Below are 18,479 nucleotides of genomic sequence, written 5' to 3' on the forward strand. Positions count from 1 at the left end.
CTGCATTTGAAATCTTCAAACTGCACATCAAAGATGCTGCGGCCCTTAAGGGAGATGGGGTGACTGCAGACGGCATGGACGCTGGATTCGAAGCCAGCCTGACGTAACCAGGCAGGAAGCCAGGCAATCTGACAGTCACACAACAAGTTGCTGGTGTTGAAATGCCTGAGAAGACGAATTGAGAAATATGTTATGCTTTCTCATTATAGAGGAGTGGGTTGGACCAATGAAATAAGCACCATAAACAGACAGAGGATGACTGGTGTTACGTGGGGTGGAGCAAGATGGGCGGTGCAGAAAGGTTCCTGAGGGTAGAGCAAAAAGGAAGAGTTGGGAGGGCTGTGGGGTGGACTGGGCAGATGAGAATAAATATACTTTTCATTGTTTATTTGGGTAACTGCCGCACGGAGCAATATTCCAGCAATATGATGGCGGTACATATCTGAGCCTGGACCAGACAATCCCGTGATCAACATTATAAATATCGATCTAAACATGGGATCTTATCTGATCCACCTTGTCTGTTGGGTTGACAAGCATGGGTTGTGGAAGGCTAATTATACAGGGTCATATGTATTTCTATGGCATTTATGTGCACTTATTAAAAGTGAGAAAAGAGTACATTGCAGGAGAAACGTGCAGGTTGACTTCATTGGTTGATAGGTACAAATTAGTACATTTGTCAGTGATGTCATAATTAGAGGCATGAAGAATAATAAACATCAGGTAGAAGTAATAAAATCAAGAATATTCATGTCTAAAATGCACTTACAGGTCACGCATGTTGAGACCAACAAATGGATTCTCCTCAATGGACGTGATGGCGTTGTCTTCCATATACAGGTGTCTCAACTTGTCTAGGCCATCGAAGGCACCACGGGTAATGGACAAGATCTTATTGGTTGCAAGACTCAACTTAACCAGCTTCCGTAACCCCTCAAATGATGAACTTGAATCCTCAATGGCATCAGCTATCTCATTGTTATTCAACTCCCTGCAAACAAGAAGGATACACTTTAGTTGAATATGTGTCATGGAAAGGTCGATGTATAACCAAAGCCTACTTCTTGAACACTTCCCCTTTCTCAACTGAAAGGAAGATGTTTACTTGAGGAATGGTCCCAATTAGACTCAAATGCCACAACTATCCTTCACAAAAAACTCCATGTTGACACTAGTGCTCAAATATTGTCCTTGTGTGCACGAGGAGATGTCTATGAGCGATCGTAGGCTCGACACAAAGGAGGTCTCTGTAAGGAGCTCACAATTTTCTCACTTTCCTCTCGCCTTGGCAGGCCGTGGGTCAAGCCACTATCAGCATGCGAGCCTGTGCAGGTGGGGCTCACTGCATGACCTGGTCTCACCCACGTGATAAGCCAACGTACTGAACAGACAGCACACCTAGCCCTAGAAAAACACACAGTCGCAATCCACAAGATTTCGGAACTTTTTACGCGAAATTTTCCCTCTCACAGTCTCACTGCTAGGAAACTTTTCTCGAACAAGTAATAAATGTCCCAGTGCCAGTCGCAGGAATATTTATTTATCCCGATATCAAACATTTATTTATTACGTGGTTGTGCCATACTGCGGCAGATGTGCGGATGAGCTGTCAACTGCTTTGTTTGAGAGGGACCGCTCACCGCTACCTAATCAGGGCATTGGGGAAACAACAATAGGTGAAATTCATCGGCCATTAAACATACCTTAATTCCTGCACATAAGCCCCCCACCCCCCCCCACCCCACCCCGAATATTTCAGCCAGTGCTTAGAGAAAAACTACCACAAATATGGACTTAATTTAATTGGCATTATGATGACCATGAACCTTCATTCTAAAGTTCATTAAAGACAAGTTGAAGAACTGGAGACATTTGTATAACGTGAAACAACAATGAAGACAATGCCTCAGCTAAGGCATAATGTCACTGTTTACTTAAAAAATATTTTGTTGGCTTTAGATGTTATTAACCATATGCCTATTTCTTCTCTCCTCCACCCCCCCCACCCCCCCAAAAAAACAATCACCTGGGGAAGGGGAAAGAAAAGAGAATTTTTTTTATCAAGCAATGGATAGAATAGAGTTTTTTTTTTCTTACATATTAAAATGATCAAGTTTAGTTTTGTGCCGCTTTTAGCAATTTAATGGTGGGACACCAGAAATGGGTTTCACATACTGTACTACATATTACAGAAATATACTTACAAGTTAGTGAGGGAAGATAAGTCCTTGAAGGATCCATCATCTATCCGAGAAATCAGGTTGAAGTTAAGAAGCAGTTCCTGGAGAGTCTCTAGTTGAGCAAACGTTCTGGAGGCAATTGAACTCAGGCGATTGTGGGTCATATCCCTGAAAAAATGAGTAAATATAATGAAGACTAATTTCAAAAACAACAGAAGCTGTCTTTAGGGGAATATGTTTAAATGCTAATCAATGCATAAAACATCTGTTTAGTTGTCACCCTTATCCCATTTCCAGAATGTTAGAGAAAAGCTGAAGTACTTAATCAATACTCAATTTGAAAAGCCTGAAAACATTGTATTGTGAACTACAAATACACATCATGGCTTTTGTCTGGCTCTCAGAGATATGCTAACTGTTTCATGTTGATGCAGCCTTGGTCCACGCCCCTTGGGAGTCTTATTATTCGAATTTGTATGTAACATTCATGAATTTACACACACCAGTTGCCAGGCCAGAGCACTAAAAGATTCTAATTTTCAAATAACAAGATAGTTGTTACCTTGATGAATGGCTGAATCAGAATTCAAGCATTACTCACTTGACCCCCAGTGTAAGAATATCAAATACATTCCTAGTGCTGACTCAAGTGAAACAGGACAGTGAAGTAGCCAGCCTTGTACGTTCTATGGAAACCATGATGATTCAAAACCTCATACACTATACAAGACCCTTGGAAAATGGATTCCAGATCAGGACGAAGCAGTACTTTCCTGGCTACTATCCCCCAGCTGATGACAGTCTACACCATGTCGTTCCTCTGAGGTGACCCGTATTAGAAACATAAAACACACCCACGAATTTGGTTTCTGCACAACAAGATCCTTTAATAAAAGACCCTCATTTTCCCTGCTGGTTGTCCACAAATGAATAAGTTTGCGATCGTGAATCTCACGACTGACAAGACAGTGGTTTCTTCTATGTTGTTATGGCTCTTGAGAATTCGTGACATTCGCTGCCATTATTTCATGTCATTTATGTAGTCTCTTGAGAGGCTTTTCCTTTCATGACATGAACTTCACATCAGAGTACACAATCTCAGATAGGTGCTTCAGACTTAACACAGATCAACTTTAAATAACATTCACTTAACCGACTCCAGTACATAATTACTATCATACAGAGAGCAACACTGAGGTAAGTCAAGGCCTTGAATGAAAATTAATAAACCAACACACTTCTTCCTACAATGTTGAATGAAACACTTGAAGTAAGTTCCCGTACACATATTCATTACAAAGATACAATGAAGCCTTATTCCATGCTTAGGTCCCAAATAGGATTCAAAATGGCTGCTTGTGCAATAGTTGATAAAATGAGGTCCAGTATTATCAATTTCCTCTGCTTCATCCATCACATACACACTGGTGGTTACTAAACAAAACTCATTATTACTTCTTTTAATATCACTAGATACATCAGGGTATTATCATAAGACTTTCGTGTAAAACTGTAGATAAAGGATGATTTCAGACTTAGTTGTGACCCAGAATTCATCCAAATAGTCATTTGTCTTGTTTTGTGCGAGAAACTATCAGTTGTTGAAGCAACTTCTTCCAAACACTTCCACTTGCTACAGATATAATGTTGAGTATGATTCTTAGATACCTATTGTCTTAAGGAAATTCAGTTATTTCTTGAAATATTGTCTACAACTCTCGTCCATCCAACAGAAATAAAAATTCTCTCCATAAGAACATAACTTTCCCAATTTCATCCAAATTCAGGCCAAGAAGCACATCAGTCTATAGGGAATATAACAGCGCCAATGGTGTCCCTTCTCGTTCCTATATCCCACGCCTGGTGTATACTACAGCCAGGTCGAGCCCAGGTCCAGCCCTGCTGCCACCAGTTGTTGTGAATCCACATTCCAGTGGGCCCTGCTACACACTCGCTGATAGCTGCCACATGCTCCTCTACCTTTGAAAGTGCTAGTTGGCGACCAACACAAATAAACAGCACTGGAACTGTTTGGAACTGTTCCCCTATCCGATTCCTCAGACTGATCACTTTTTTATCATTTGGTAAAATTCAAGCAGCAAAGTTGCCAAATCAACTTCCTTCGAAGTGAAATGATCACACTCTCATTCTGTAATTAGTTGGTTCTGCTTTCCACAAGGTTCATCACAGCCTAAAAACAACATGGCCACCGTTCCCGTCTGCTTGTTTTGGTGTATCTGCCAGGTACACATCTGCTACCCCTCCAGCAGCTGCACCCAACTCAACGTACCCCCTAAAACCATACCAACCACAATTTCCACACAGATCTGTAGATACTGAAAGATAGCAGTCACATGGATGGCCTGCACGTGAAAATTACACACCATAATATGGAGGAACCGTCCATGAGTGGCAATGACCCTTAATACTGAGATAACTCTTGCCATGTTTGAAATCATGTATTCATAAACTCCCATGAGCCTTGGTACACCTGCATCGTCTCTGGCAAATCTCTTGACATCCATCCCATTTAACAAAATAACCTCACATCTTGCCTGTTAAATATTTGATCATATGGTATTGGGCCACTTATCAACTGATGTCTTCAAATGGCAGTCATGCAGTGAGATAACCAAGTGCCAAACTAAATCTGCTTTCTGAAAAATACAGCTTACAAGACAAGCACATCATCAGTGCAACTCTCATCCAGAGTTCACATTTCCCTAATATTCCCTTACAGAAAATAAATGACTTTCAGGCTGTCTGAATGACTTGAAAAAAAACTTTTTAGGATTAAATATTGCATTCACTGTTAAAAGTGAATTTTGTTTTCAATCACAGCTTGAGAAAACAAATTTCTACCAAACAATGAACCTGTGGGGAAAATACAAACAAACAATGAATGGCAAGATCTGCCACTGGGATGATTATTCACTGTGTAGCCGTTTCTCTGAATCACAGTCGAATCAAAACAAAACATCGGAGCAGACAACAACGGAAGCGGTATGCAAAATAAAATTTGGTTGGTCGTTGCATAGAGTGTCGGAATGAAGCACCAAGACAACTTTTCTCACCCTCCGCAGCACAAATCCATCTAAACCAACAGCTGGTATTGACTCAAACTCTACGTGGGCTTGTGGTAAAATGCAGCGCTCACATGCAGATACTAGACAAATATGCCTGTGTTTGAGTCAGCTAATTCAGCATTGAAAACATGGAATAGCTTAGCCACTAGAAAACGGTTCTGCAATTAACCAAAAAACATTTCACTTAAGTTTCTTGTGACAATTGTTCAATTAAAAATCCAATTAAAAAGAACTACACATGTAGAACCTATGAATAACTAACTAAAGGTCGATTATTTTTACAATCCTGAGATCATTATTAGATCATTTCAACTCTTTCTTCCAAGACTGTTATAAAACAGAGCCACATTCAACAAAACTTTCCAAGATAATTCATGATTCTCTTTCTCTACTTTATCCTAAGTAAAATAGCTTACAATGAACTTTCCACATTTTAATCAATTTTGGAATGAATAGTGTTTTCATACAGTGCCCCGAGAAAAATAACATAGTTGAAGTATTCGAATGGCAGCCAGCCACTGAGCTGAAAGAACAGAGGTCTGCCCGGGTTATCCCACGAATAAATTCAGAAATAACAGAGTCCACAAACAAGCTACGAGGAACGAGGAGTCTGTTGTTGGATCGCCTCTATTGGTGTTTTCCTGGTATTGTCATCAGCTTTTGACAGGGCAGGACGGGCTCGATGCTGGCGCCTCTTTTGAATAGTACACATTGAGGGTCGTTCATGCAGGCCCATGAATCTATTGTCACTGGGCCAAGTACAGCCCAGGGCTAAGGCAAAGGAGAGCTGGTATTGGGGGTGGGTGAATATTTGCAAGATTCATGATTACAATTGTCACAATATTTTACAGCCCTGTCCAACCAAGAAAAAGCGAGTATACAAATCACATCTCTCCTAAACAAACAGCATCAACCCTTAAACATTTCATCAGCATTTTTTTTTCCACATATAATTCCTTTCTATCTATTATTTTTTTTGTGATATACTTATTTGTCGTTTTGAGGTCAAAGTAACTCTGAAGGTATCAGAGTCTCATCCACATAGTGCCCCCTGGTGAGAGAAAGATAGCAGATGGCCGCTCGTAAATCACCTCACTGTTTCCACCATGAGGTAAATCATATTGTAAATCACATTGTAAATCATATTGGGGAGGGGGCATCTAAGCTCAGATAATAGTATTAATCCCAATCAATCAAGCATACAGTTCATCACATGTTTTCGTTACCAAAGGTTCTACTTTAAGTAAACAACTCTGAGCCAATGAAAAATCATTCATGCAAGAAACTGTTATCGTACAAATCTATGCTGTTTTGGTGTCATACGTGGACTCTTGGAGTAACATGACATTCAACATAACTGATAATAACAGCAGGCAATGGAAAACTGCTACCGTGGATGACAGAGAAGCTGACATGTAAGAGGGATCATCCTCCATCATCAAGGGTATTTTATCTCCATTCTACTGAGATAAATACCCCGGAGACATTAGCTATACTTCAGGCTGTCCAGAGTGTGAGAAAAATCCTGGCACAGAGGACAACAAAGATTTTCATTGTAGTTTTCATTTTTGGGTGAGCAAATCAGTTTAGTTTTCTGCCACTTTAGGAAACTTCAAGCAATATCACAGCAGGGGACACCAGAAATGGGCTCGACACATTGTACTTGTGTGTAGAATCGAACCCTGACATTTGGCATGAAAAGCAAACACTTTAACCACTAGGCTACCCCCACCATCTGTTTCTGAACGAGTGAGTGAGTGAGCTTGGCTTTTTTGGTTTTGAATAGCATTCCAGGTATATACTGGCATGTCAATGTAATGTGTGAGGAAAGAGCCAAGAGATGCCAACATCAGATGTCTACAACTTTGGTGAAACCCATTAGAACCCATGGTTCTGACTAACCCAGAAACAAAAAGTCACAGTGAGCCACTACTTCCATGCAGTCAAGCAGTACAATGGTAACATTTGCTATGCTACTGAAAGCAGCAGTAAAAAAAGTCAACATTGTGTCCAGGAACATGTTCAATAAACATCTATGCAACTATGAGATGCACACCTTTCAAGTCCCTATTAAGCATATGAGTAATCTAAATGGACTCCATAAAGTAGTTTTTGAAGAGAAGTGGATAACGTACACCTCATTTTGTTCCCCATCACACTGTCCACATAGAGAAATTCAGCAAAATGCCTTCAATTCAAATATCTCTAAACTTAAAAAAACAAAACAATAAAATACAAAAACAAATTATGAGATGCACACAATTGGAGTCCCATGAAAGCCTATTTATAAGTTTGTTGAATTCTATATTTTTTTGTGGAGAAGTGGATAAAACACATTCCCTGTTTCCGTGTGGATGGATGGACGGGTAACTCTGTATGCTCACAGGAATATATTAAGGGGGAAAAAGAGTGTCTAAAGTTACTTACAGCTTGGTGAGTTTCTTGCAGAAACCCCAACATTCTTGCTCAATTGTGTGAATATTGTTGTGTGATAGAGTCCTGAAAAGCAAAGAAACAGATGTAAAACCTTGTGACACCATAAACAAGTCACACTGTGAATCAAACTCAGAAAATAAGGTGATAAGACAATACTGTAACCACGAAGCTATATGTGATTCACACCAACCTTGTACAGTCAACACTATGTACATTAGGTTTATTATTGGTGGTTGCGTTATTGGCATGTTGCTTGTTTTCTTTTTTTTAATTTGAATTTTATCTGATTCAAAAAATTGCTATTCTGACAACAGTGACCTTATATCTACACTATTGTGCTAGGAATCTTGCCAAATGTTTAAATGGGTGTTATAACCTTCTCGAATGGCTTATTAGAGGTTGAACATTTGTTATCTATTATTTTTAATTGTGGAATGAACACTGAAAATAAAGCCTCTATTTCCATCTCGTCATCCAAACAATAGAGCAGTGATCTCCCATAAACACTCATTATTCTATCGTTCAACACGTGACACAGATCGACTGGCCAATTATTCGTTCTAATATCCCACGATGAAAGCTGCCACTGATTTGTATAACACCCAACAACGACACTGTGTATTTTTGCAGTGGCAGCCATATTGGTATACCATCTGCATGTTGTCTAAAGTCCCTCGTTCGACCTTTCCATAGGTGGAAACTCTGCGCAACAATATGGCCGCCATATGTAGCAGCCACCTCTACTAATACATACAACATTAAGGTCCAAACTCTCAGCTTGCTATAATGTCCCCTAATTCTTTTGTTTTCTTGCTTTTTCATTTAAGTTTGAACACTAACCCGGTTCACGCTAACAATTGACATTGTTCATTCAGTACCTGAAACGCAGATGCCAGACTGACTTTATACCCAAATACACAAACTTCGAAAATACCAACAACTCAGGCAAATAAGAATAAACAGTTTCATAGAATACAGTGCATTAACAATTCTTGGAGGAGCATTTACGTCTAATTCAAATACATTGTCAAAGCTAGAGTGTGATATAGTACGTATCTGCATTGTAACAGAATATTATAAACACATAAATGGGTGTAATACGACATTTTCTTCCCAAGGCAATGTTTACATATCTTCTTATGTAGCAAAGCTATCACATGACGCATCCCTCCATTATATGGTTGATGAGATAATTGTATGCTTGAAAAGTATTTGGGGCACCTATGGCGCCATTGAAAGAAGATACAAACTGAAGCCAAATCAAACTTAATTAATAATTTAACATCAATACAACACTGGCATTAAAATTGGTGTTCCTGTAAGAGAAAAGTTCAAGTGAAGGATTTTCATAAAACACACATACTGCATATACCCTACAGTAAACTGATATACCCTACTTTCAGTTTTCAGAGGCCAGATCAGTATGTAGTTAAACTGAAAACAATCACTATCACCAAGAAGCCTCACACTATGAAACCATACACTCTTCCTCAAGCTCTTTGAGATGTTATTAAGCCTAAACTGGAGTTTCCGTCACTTCTACACATCTCAACCAGCCAATCAGCTTGTAAGTCATCACTCATATTGTAAAAAAATAAAACATCTAATTGTTTTCCTCTGATAGTTTGTAAACCTAATGAAATTAAGCTGAATTAGGGAAAGGAATATATATCAGGTCCTGGCATACTACTGTAAAAAAAGCATCAGTTATCTTCATAAACTTCAAAAAAATATTTACAATCTTTCTTTTTAAGATAAGTTATCCATGTTGAACAACTGACATTGTAATAAAGATCAAGTTCATTGTGGGCTCACATATATGACGGTGTTATTACATATTATTTCACAGAACTTCCTGAGCCACAACATTAAAAAACGTAACCTTCCACTTGAGACGACAGAAAGTAGTTCAGTGAATTTACACGACAGAGTGGTTTATCCAATCCCTGATATTGCCAAGCACTTCTCAACAATATGCCTACACAGTAGGTAAACATGGCTTTGAATTGGACACTTGCGACACATGTTTAGACTTCGACACCTCGTTCAAGTAGTTTCCTCACTTGGGTTTTACTCAAACATCCATAACATCAAACTGGCTGAATTCAAAACAGGGGCATGATTTCTTCTTTTTATTCAAAAATAAGCCTTAAAGATGTTCCAAAATGCCATGAGAGGTTTTGCGGCCATGGATGATTTTTCTTTATTCCGTGTGCCAGTGACTCAGTATTGTATGCCTCCTAAGGTATTAAGCAGGCGAGCTGGGTTATCTGGGACAGAACGCAAGGCTGGTGTACAGCTTGATTGAGCTATTGTGAGGGGATTAGATATAGTCCATAGAACACTACCTCCATATCCCCTCACAGGAGCTGGGATGCTTCGAACCGTTGCATACATGAATGGGACAAGGTTGGGTTAGGTGGTCTTACCCTCAACATCATCTCAAATACAAGATCATTTCATTTGCATAGAGCTTAAGAGTGCATATTACAAAAAGTGTTTAAAATTAAATTTACTTATTTGCATAATAAATACACACACACACAAAATTAAAATTCTTTCAACCGCATTTACATATTTGAATAAATTTAACATGAATGCATGATTTGGTGATTATTAAAATCAGAATAGACTTCTTGTGTTTAGTATGATTTCTTCAAACCATTGGTTGAGGTTAACACTTTGATACCTGCTTGTGGTTTATTAAACCTTTCAGAATTAATTATGTACCGTAAAGATCCCATAAAGCTAACTGAATGGAAGATGAATTCAGTTTTAATCAGTTACATAATTTCTTTTGAAATTAATTGTTTAATGATTAATTATTCATGGGAATTGAAAAGTGCCTATTCAGCAGCTACAGAACATGTTAAGGTCTGTAAGTGTACTTACAGTTGTCGGATTGACTCCAGTCCATACAGCCATCTTTTCTGTACACTAGAGATGTTGTTATGGTCCAGCAAGCTGAAATTCAAAACAACTCACATTAACACTAGTTCATGAGGCATACATGAGGTGTGAGTATTGTTTTATGCCACTTCAAGCAATATTCCCGCAAATATCACAATAGGCACATCAGGAATGGGCTTCACACATTGTACCCATGAGGCGACTCGAACCCAGGTCTTGAGTGAGTGAGTGAGTTTAGTTTTACGCCGCACTCAGCAATATTACAGCTATATGGCGGCGGTCTGTAAATAATCGAGTCTGGACCAGACAATCCAGTGATCAACAACATGAGCATCGATCTGCGCAATTGGGAACCGATGACATGTGTCAACCAAGTCAGCGAGTCTGACCACCCGATCCCGTTAGTCGCCTCTTACGACAAGCTGAGTCGCCTTTTGTGGCAAGCATGGGTTGCTGAAGGCCTATTCTACCCCAGGTCTTGAGCATCACAAGAGGATGCTTTAGGCTACCCCACCTAATACTGCCCCAGAATACATCTGAACATTGGTCTGAAAATAATATCAAAATACACCCTGTAATCATGAACTCTCAAACTCCCAGCAGGGCATGTAACACTAGGCTTCAAACATTTATCACAAAGGGAACGGAACTGGGTATTGAACACTAACGAGCACTTAACCACTATGCCAACGCCTTGCTGCAGTTCCAGGGTGTTGTAGAGTCAGGTTCGGGTCCATCATCGTGTAATTCTTTAACCATGTGACCAGTGTGGTCTTGCATGCTTAGTTAACATCATTTACTGGGTGGACAAAATGTCTGAGTAGAGTATTGTTGATTTCAACGGTCCCTGCTGCAGACCTCTGTAATTTATATAGCAATGTGGATTGGCTGGATAAAATGTCAGGGTGATAGTATGCCATTTTGTATTCTGTTGATTCAGAACGACCCTAGATCCACAGGTTTGTTGGATAGAGACCTCTCATCTATTTGGCAAAATGTCAGTAAGAGTATGTCATTTGTAGCTGGTTGCTTTCAATGGTCCCCTGTACAGACCTCTGTGATTAAAATATCAGTGAATTGGCTGGATAAAATGTCTGAGTGAGAGCATGTTGATAGCCTGTTGATACAGAAGGTCCTGAAGCACAGATTTGTCTTGTATGGACCTCTGTCTTAATAACAGACTCTTGGCTGATTCCAAAGTAGGACTTTCCCACACAAAGACGTAACTGAACGAAACTTACAGTGTTTCTACTTTTTCCAAGCCATAGAAAGCACCATCCATGAGGTTGGTCAGGGCGTTTTTCTTCAACTTGAGCACTTTCAAATGTTTCAGCTCAGCAAAAGCAAGACCTTCCACCTTGTGTATTCGATTCCTTGTTAACTCTCTGAAAGAAAACATATTTTTGACAATAATGTAAAACTTATTTTCCACCTAAAACAATCAATTGCTGGTGAAACAAGATCTCTGTTGCACTTGCTTCCCTCATCCAGGCAAACACCACACCCCTTAATCACATGCGTGTGATTAGATAAACACACTTGCATTCAAGTTATCCATTTGGAGCGAAAATTGCAATAATTACATTCAAAACTTTCCCTTACAGTCAAGCACCTTGTGTAAATTATAGGCAAGACTTCCACAATTATACAGTTAGAAAATATATTTAGCATGAATCAGGCTGTGAAATTGTTATTTCTTTACAAATTTACTCGACAAACATCATATTTAATTTCACTAATAATAACAACATAAATATCCTCATCAAATTCCCTTACAGCTCCACAGTAACATAATTGTCTTATAATGAGGGAGTATTAAAGGAGGGTTGTGTACTGGGCTTCCATAAATCACACAGGTGTTCACTGGCTGGCTTGGATTTCTCTTTATAACACAGCTAGTCAGTCAACAGTGACCAGGCTCTCACTGTGGGTCAATGTGTGAACTCTGACCTCAATCTGGCTCCCAGATCAAACAACAAATAGCCAAGGCAACTTTGACCTTTCTCAGAATTAAAATCATTCAAAGCAGAGTTGGATGGGGTTTATTTTCCCTCAAAACCCCTCTGTAATTTTCAGTAGAAAGCTGGCATTATATTATAGGCAGATTGACATTATTTACAGAAGAAAATTTAAATTCTCAAACATCTGTAACATATATTTGAGAGAGCTGATACTATGTTCATCCATGCTGTATAAAACGTGGCACATGTGATAATGTCGCTGTTTAGAGAGATTAGGAGAAAAAAGTTTTAAAAATATATGGGAAAGTTCAGGATTGTTTTTTCCTAAAAACACAGAATGACAGTGACATTTCCTCCTTCTGTCAATTTCAGCCATATTGGGGGTTATTATTAATTTATTGTGTTGAATTGCCTGTTCTTGAACACCTGCATCAAATTATGATATTATTACATAAACAGTCCCTGTAATTTCCATATATGATTAAATAATGGGTGGCATTAGAGCCGGTCTGCATCCACCATCAGCCATTAGACACCTGGTCTTGTGTGAACATGCCTTGAAATACTCCATGTCAATTAGCTACAAAAATGAGTGGAAAACCTAGGTTACGAATGTCAAAACCGAGAAAAAGTCAGTCGGCAATATCAATGATTATTTCCATACTTTGCTGACAATGTTCTCTGGTAGATCTGATGTGAATTTTTATACAAACATTGGCAAAAAGCCCTGACAAGAACTTCTATCAAAAAACGTGATGTGAATGTCAAACGAGGGGCTCTACAGCAAACTGAGATCGCAATAACGCAAGTGGCTTGTACAATGGTAATCAACGAGATCAGTTTCATATCCCACATACATAGCCTGGTCTTCAGTCTCACAAGCTGCCCCAAATTGCCTCCTGCTCTGCCATAGGAATCATTCGCGATATTGATTAGCAAACGAGACTTTATTGATGCCGATGTGCATGTTTGAGGGTCAACGCGTCAAAAATGCCAAAGAACCGTCGTCGCCATTACCGAATCTGTGGATAACAGCTTCAGCCAATGAAAGCCATTCTGCTCTGACGTGTTCCGATACATACTATGTCCCCCATGACACTCCCGATTGCTAATGACTGTCATAGGAACGATTAGTTTCAAACCCTCATTTCACGTAAAGCTTGACAATTTGCATGATAATGGCGCTCTCACTCCAGATATAAACCCTTCTTTAGTGATTCAGCTTCAATCATCATGAGATCTGGCGAGAACCATTTCACTAGACTTGTCCGTAATAGTCCTCTTTTCCATCTGATATTCACTGATGATTAATCGCCTTGATGGGGTTCAACAAACAGCCCCTTACATAATACCACAGTTTTTTTTATTCCACCAGAACGGCTTTGCAAAGCTTTGAAAAAAGAAGCTCATTCGGCGGACATAGAAGTCTGAATTTCATTAAATGGTCGAGATGCTTACAGCGATTAAATGCAGGCAACAAAAATGTGCAGCTTATGTTAAGCAAGTGATTACAGGAGTACCAGCCAAACACGAGAAGTCTGCAACTGATTACATCAATACTATATGCTAGAGAACCTATCGATTGTGAAAGAGTACCTGTTACTGAAGACAGAGTATGCTTGTTAGAAACACAACTGTTTGAAAAAGTACTGCAAATTTGGGGGTTGACGAACGTTTGTGAAATATGTTAACATTGATCAAGATCAAATGGGTTTTTCATCTCTGTTTACAAAGTTAACAAAATAAAAACAAATCGCATCGTGTCATGGCTTCAAGATACAATTAAGTTTTCAGGAAAACATCTCCAATTTGGTAAACCTCTGTTTGTTTTGTGCTGAGCAGCGTTCAAATCGCAAAGAAAAATAGTGCCATGACCGATTAGTGAAGGAATATTTCGAGACTGCACCAAAAAATTTACAGGCATTTTTAAAAACACTTTTATCAACATGTATTTTTCAAAACCAAAGATTGGAGTTTCTTTCAGCACAATCTAAGAGAGAACAGTAGGAATTACCTTTTAGAGAATGATCTGAATGGTTGGTGAGAGTTTATCTGACATTTTAAACTTCCATGTACATATCATTATTTAAAACAACAGACCTTAACATAAATTGTTCAATGCTTGAATATATAGCCTTACAATGATAAAAGTCTCCAATGCTCAAAGTTGTCGAACTAAATGTGCAAGGATTTATTCTTATTTTCCTGACATTAACATCTTTCAGACAGGTATGACGGGTTTGGAGATTAGAACCCAGACTGAAGAGTGGAGAGTCATCGAGTTTATTTTCATGCTGTTTTTAGCAATATACCAGCAATATCATGGAGGGGGATACCAGAAATGAGCTTCACACATTGTAGTGAAAAGTGGAGAAGATGGTAGCATTCCCATTGGATTACCTACTATGTCTTCATTAATTACATCATTACATGATGTGGTGTGTGGAACACTGTGTGCAGGGTTTGTTTGCTGCTGTGTATCAGGTCAAAAACCCCATTACCATCAGAGCCATCAATGAAAGGTGTTGTTTCCGAATCTTGTGAAAATATAACAGGAGTTGAGGGTTTGTTAAGTAGCTGCTGGGGTTTTGAACCCAGACCTGGGCACAGCATGGGTTTAAATAATACAGTGGTTTCTGATACAAAGGGAAAGGCAGTCTAGTACTTACAGAGTTTTGAGGTTTGTCAGATTGACAAACTGGTGCTTCTGGATTTCCATGAGCTTGTTCTTGTTGAGCTTCAGCCATTCCAGAGAGGTGACATTCACAAAGGATCCCAGCTCCAGGCTCACTATACGATTATTGTTTAAAAACCTGGAAGAAACGGACCGGGAATAACTCTACTGAGTGAGTGAGTGAGGGAGGAAGTGAGTAAATAAAGAAAACACACTGAGAGAAACTGCCTTGTTTGTAATATCACATCATAACAACGAAAAGAGTACATACAAAGTGCATCGTAAGTTAATGTTACTCATTTCTTTCAAAAAACTTCGCCCATATTAGGTCATGACTTTAAACTCAACTTTCTGGCAAATGGAGAAGAACCCTTCATTCTGCAGACTCTTAATGTTCACCTGTGATATTCGGTTACAATATCAGGGAAACATTTATCTGCATGTCAAATACTACATTGTCAAGGCCTCCCTAGCAACTACTCATAAACAATATATCTCAGTTTACTTCTGTGTAAAGTTATGTAATGAAAATATCAAGATTATCTACAAGCATCATTTGACACGATCATGCATTTTCTTGACATCCGGCGATCTGATTTTTTTCGTCTATAACAGTGGCAGTTAGCCAGGGGTAAGGGGATACAAAAGAATTAAGGCTTTTACGGTCACTAGACAGCGAGCAAGCAAACATGGTTTCACACTGCTTTCAGCAATATACAGCAATATCATGGCAGGTGACACTAGAAACACACTCCACACACTGTACCCATGCAGAAAATCAAACCAGGGACAAGCGAAAGATTTAACCTCTAGGCCGTCATGTTACAGAGTGAGTTTGGATTTATACTCCATTTAGAAATATTCCTACAATATCATGGCAGGGGACATCAGACATGTGCTCCAGACACTGTACCTTAGAGGGGAATCAAACGTGACAACGCAGGTGAACACCTTACCAGTGTCCTATTTTGTAAAGTGGAGCTAATTTTACACCACTTTCAGTAATATTCCAGCCATATCATGCCAGATGTTGACTCAAACAGTCCGTATTTGAGTGAATAAGGACTTACATCGCTTTAACAATATTCCAGCAAGGCAGGGGATACCATACATTGTACCTATGTAGGGAATTGAACCCAGGTTTTCAGTGTGACAAGCCACTGATTTTAGCACCCGGCTACTCCACCCTCTGTGTGTAAACAGTAGTAAGTTATCACTGTTCGGCAATAATCACTATTTCGATTATTCGTATCCATCATACTTACAGTTTTTCAAGCTTTGACTTGGCAGGAAATGTCCCCAGAGGTAAGTCCATAATTTCATTGTAATTTAACTCCAGTGTCTTCAAGTTAGGCATTGACTGGAATGCCTCTGGGTTCAGAGTGTTGATGGCATTGTGGTTTCTGAAGATAAACAAAAATGTGTTCATATTGTGAGGGAGTGAGTGAATGAGTTAATTTTTAAATATTCTAGCTATATGGTAGTGGTCTGTAAATAATCAAGTCTGCACCAGACAATCCAGTGATCAACATCATGAGCAATTGGGAACCAATGACGTGTCAACCAAGTCAGCGAGCCTGACCACCCGATCCTGTTAGTCACCTTTTACAACAAGCATAGTCACCTTTTATGGCAAGCATGGGTTGCTGAAGGCCTATTCTACCCCGGACCTTCATGGGTTGCTGAAGGCCTATTCTACCCCGGGACCTTCATGGATTGCTGAAGGCCTATTCTACCCCGGGACCTTCACGGGTCCAAGGGTTGCTGAAGGCCTATTCTACCTCGAACCTTCACCGGTTATTTACATTATTACCTTTTGACAAATGTATAATATGATGTTCTGAACAGTACTAATTCAACTATCATTATCTCAGGTTATAATGAAAAATTATCGTAATACCCTGTAAAGGGGCTTGATATTTCAGATTAATGTGCAGGGTTAGTGAAGTCTATAGCAGTTTGTACAGTTTGTAACAGCAAGAAACATAGTTAAATGTATGTTGGTATAATGCAAATGAGATCGAACCAAGGACTACTCTCGGTTGACACTATCCCTTACACCATAGATCTGGTCTATTTTATCATAAACCATCTACCAAGCTAAAATAAACATTTGCAGGTGAAACACACCCTGGGATTGAACCATCAACCAACTGCTCTACACTGACAGAATCAATTATAGTACAGACCTGGCTTCTGATCACAAACCATTGGCCAAGTCTCCCGAAACATCACTTCAGTGTAAGTTTCAACATGTAGTGAGTGAATTGGATTCTACGCTGCTTTTATCAACATTCCAGCAATATCATGGCAGAGGATACCAGAATGGGCTTCACACATTGTACTCATATGGGGATCGAACCCAGATCTTCAGCATGACAAGTGAATCCTTTAACCACTAGACTACCCATCCCCTTGTCATAGAGAAACAGCATGCGTACCTTGTACTCCATATACAAGCCCTAAATAGTGGGAAGTGTTAATCAGCTGTTCAGAAGGAACATGTTTGCGAATAGTACCCTGTACGCAGACACAACCCGTGATAATTAGCAACATATGCAATCAGGAGCATGTATTATCAACAACATATGGAACATATTGCCAAGATATCAGGAGAAGCATATGCAACTACTTACATAACTATCAACAGCTTGGGGAATCAAACATAGCCGAAATTTCACTAAGAATGAGCATGTAAGAATCAAAATGAGTTGATCCAGGACCTGTTTAACATGTTTGAAGACTATCGTAACATTTGACCATTTCTGAATACAGATTTTAAATATTGTAAACATTTATCGTCAAAACAATGATTACATTTTCCAGAATCTTTTTAACAATTTAAATCATTTTTTGTAATGTAAACCCTACAACATAAATTTTCAATATTTCAATCATAACACTTGAGCCTTTCTCAAAACATATTTTCAATTTTATAAAGAAATAACCACCAAAAACATATTAACAAAGATAAATAAGTCTCTTCTTCCTTCCAACCAGTCAACTATCAGGAATTCCTGATTATTTGTTCACACAATTTATTTTAAAAGTCTCTTTCTTCTCAAAATCCCTTATGAAGAGCTTCACCAACATATTTAGTTAACTCTCTGCACTAATTAGCACCATACTCAAAGACAGAAGTTCATCAATGTGAAAACCATTTCCTTCAGCACTAAGAACGGTTCTACAGTCACTGAACAAATCCTAAACCACTTCTCATTATTCTTGA

The 18,479-nt window shown here is 39.0% G+C and overlaps 1 protein-coding gene across 3 annotated transcripts in view; it reads right to left on the reverse strand.

Moving 5' to 3' along the window:
- The window catches only part of LOC137295759 (leucine-rich repeats and immunoglobulin-like domains protein 2), a 45,806-nt gene that overhangs the window by 6,955 nt on the left and 20,372 nt on the right, over positions 1 to 18,479 (reverse strand). For all 3 annotated transcript variants that reach the window (XM_067827296.1, XM_067827295.1, XM_067827294.1), the window contains exons 5-12: positions 16,516 to 16,653; positions 15,246 to 15,389; positions 11,857 to 12,000; positions 10,598 to 10,669; positions 7,697 to 7,768; positions 2,208 to 2,351; positions 773 to 994; positions 2 to 165 (exon numbers count right to left, since the gene is read on the reverse strand). In XM_067827296.1, coding sequence (XP_067683397.1) covers positions 2 to 165; positions 773 to 994; positions 2,208 to 2,351; positions 7,697 to 7,768; positions 10,598 to 10,669; positions 11,857 to 12,000; positions 15,246 to 15,389; positions 16,516 to 16,653 — 1,100 coding nt within the window. The remainder of the gene's footprint in view (position 1; positions 166 to 772; positions 995 to 2,207; positions 2,352 to 7,696; positions 7,769 to 10,597; positions 10,670 to 11,856; positions 12,001 to 15,245; positions 15,390 to 16,515; positions 16,654 to 18,479) is intronic.

Source organism: Haliotis asinina, chromosome 9, assembly GCF_037392515.1.
Source record: "Haliotis asinina isolate JCU_RB_2024 chromosome 9, JCU_Hal_asi_v2, whole genome shotgun sequence".
In the NCBI taxonomy this organism is placed as follows: domain Eukaryota; kingdom Metazoa; phylum Mollusca; class Gastropoda; order Lepetellida; family Haliotidae; genus Haliotis; species Haliotis asinina.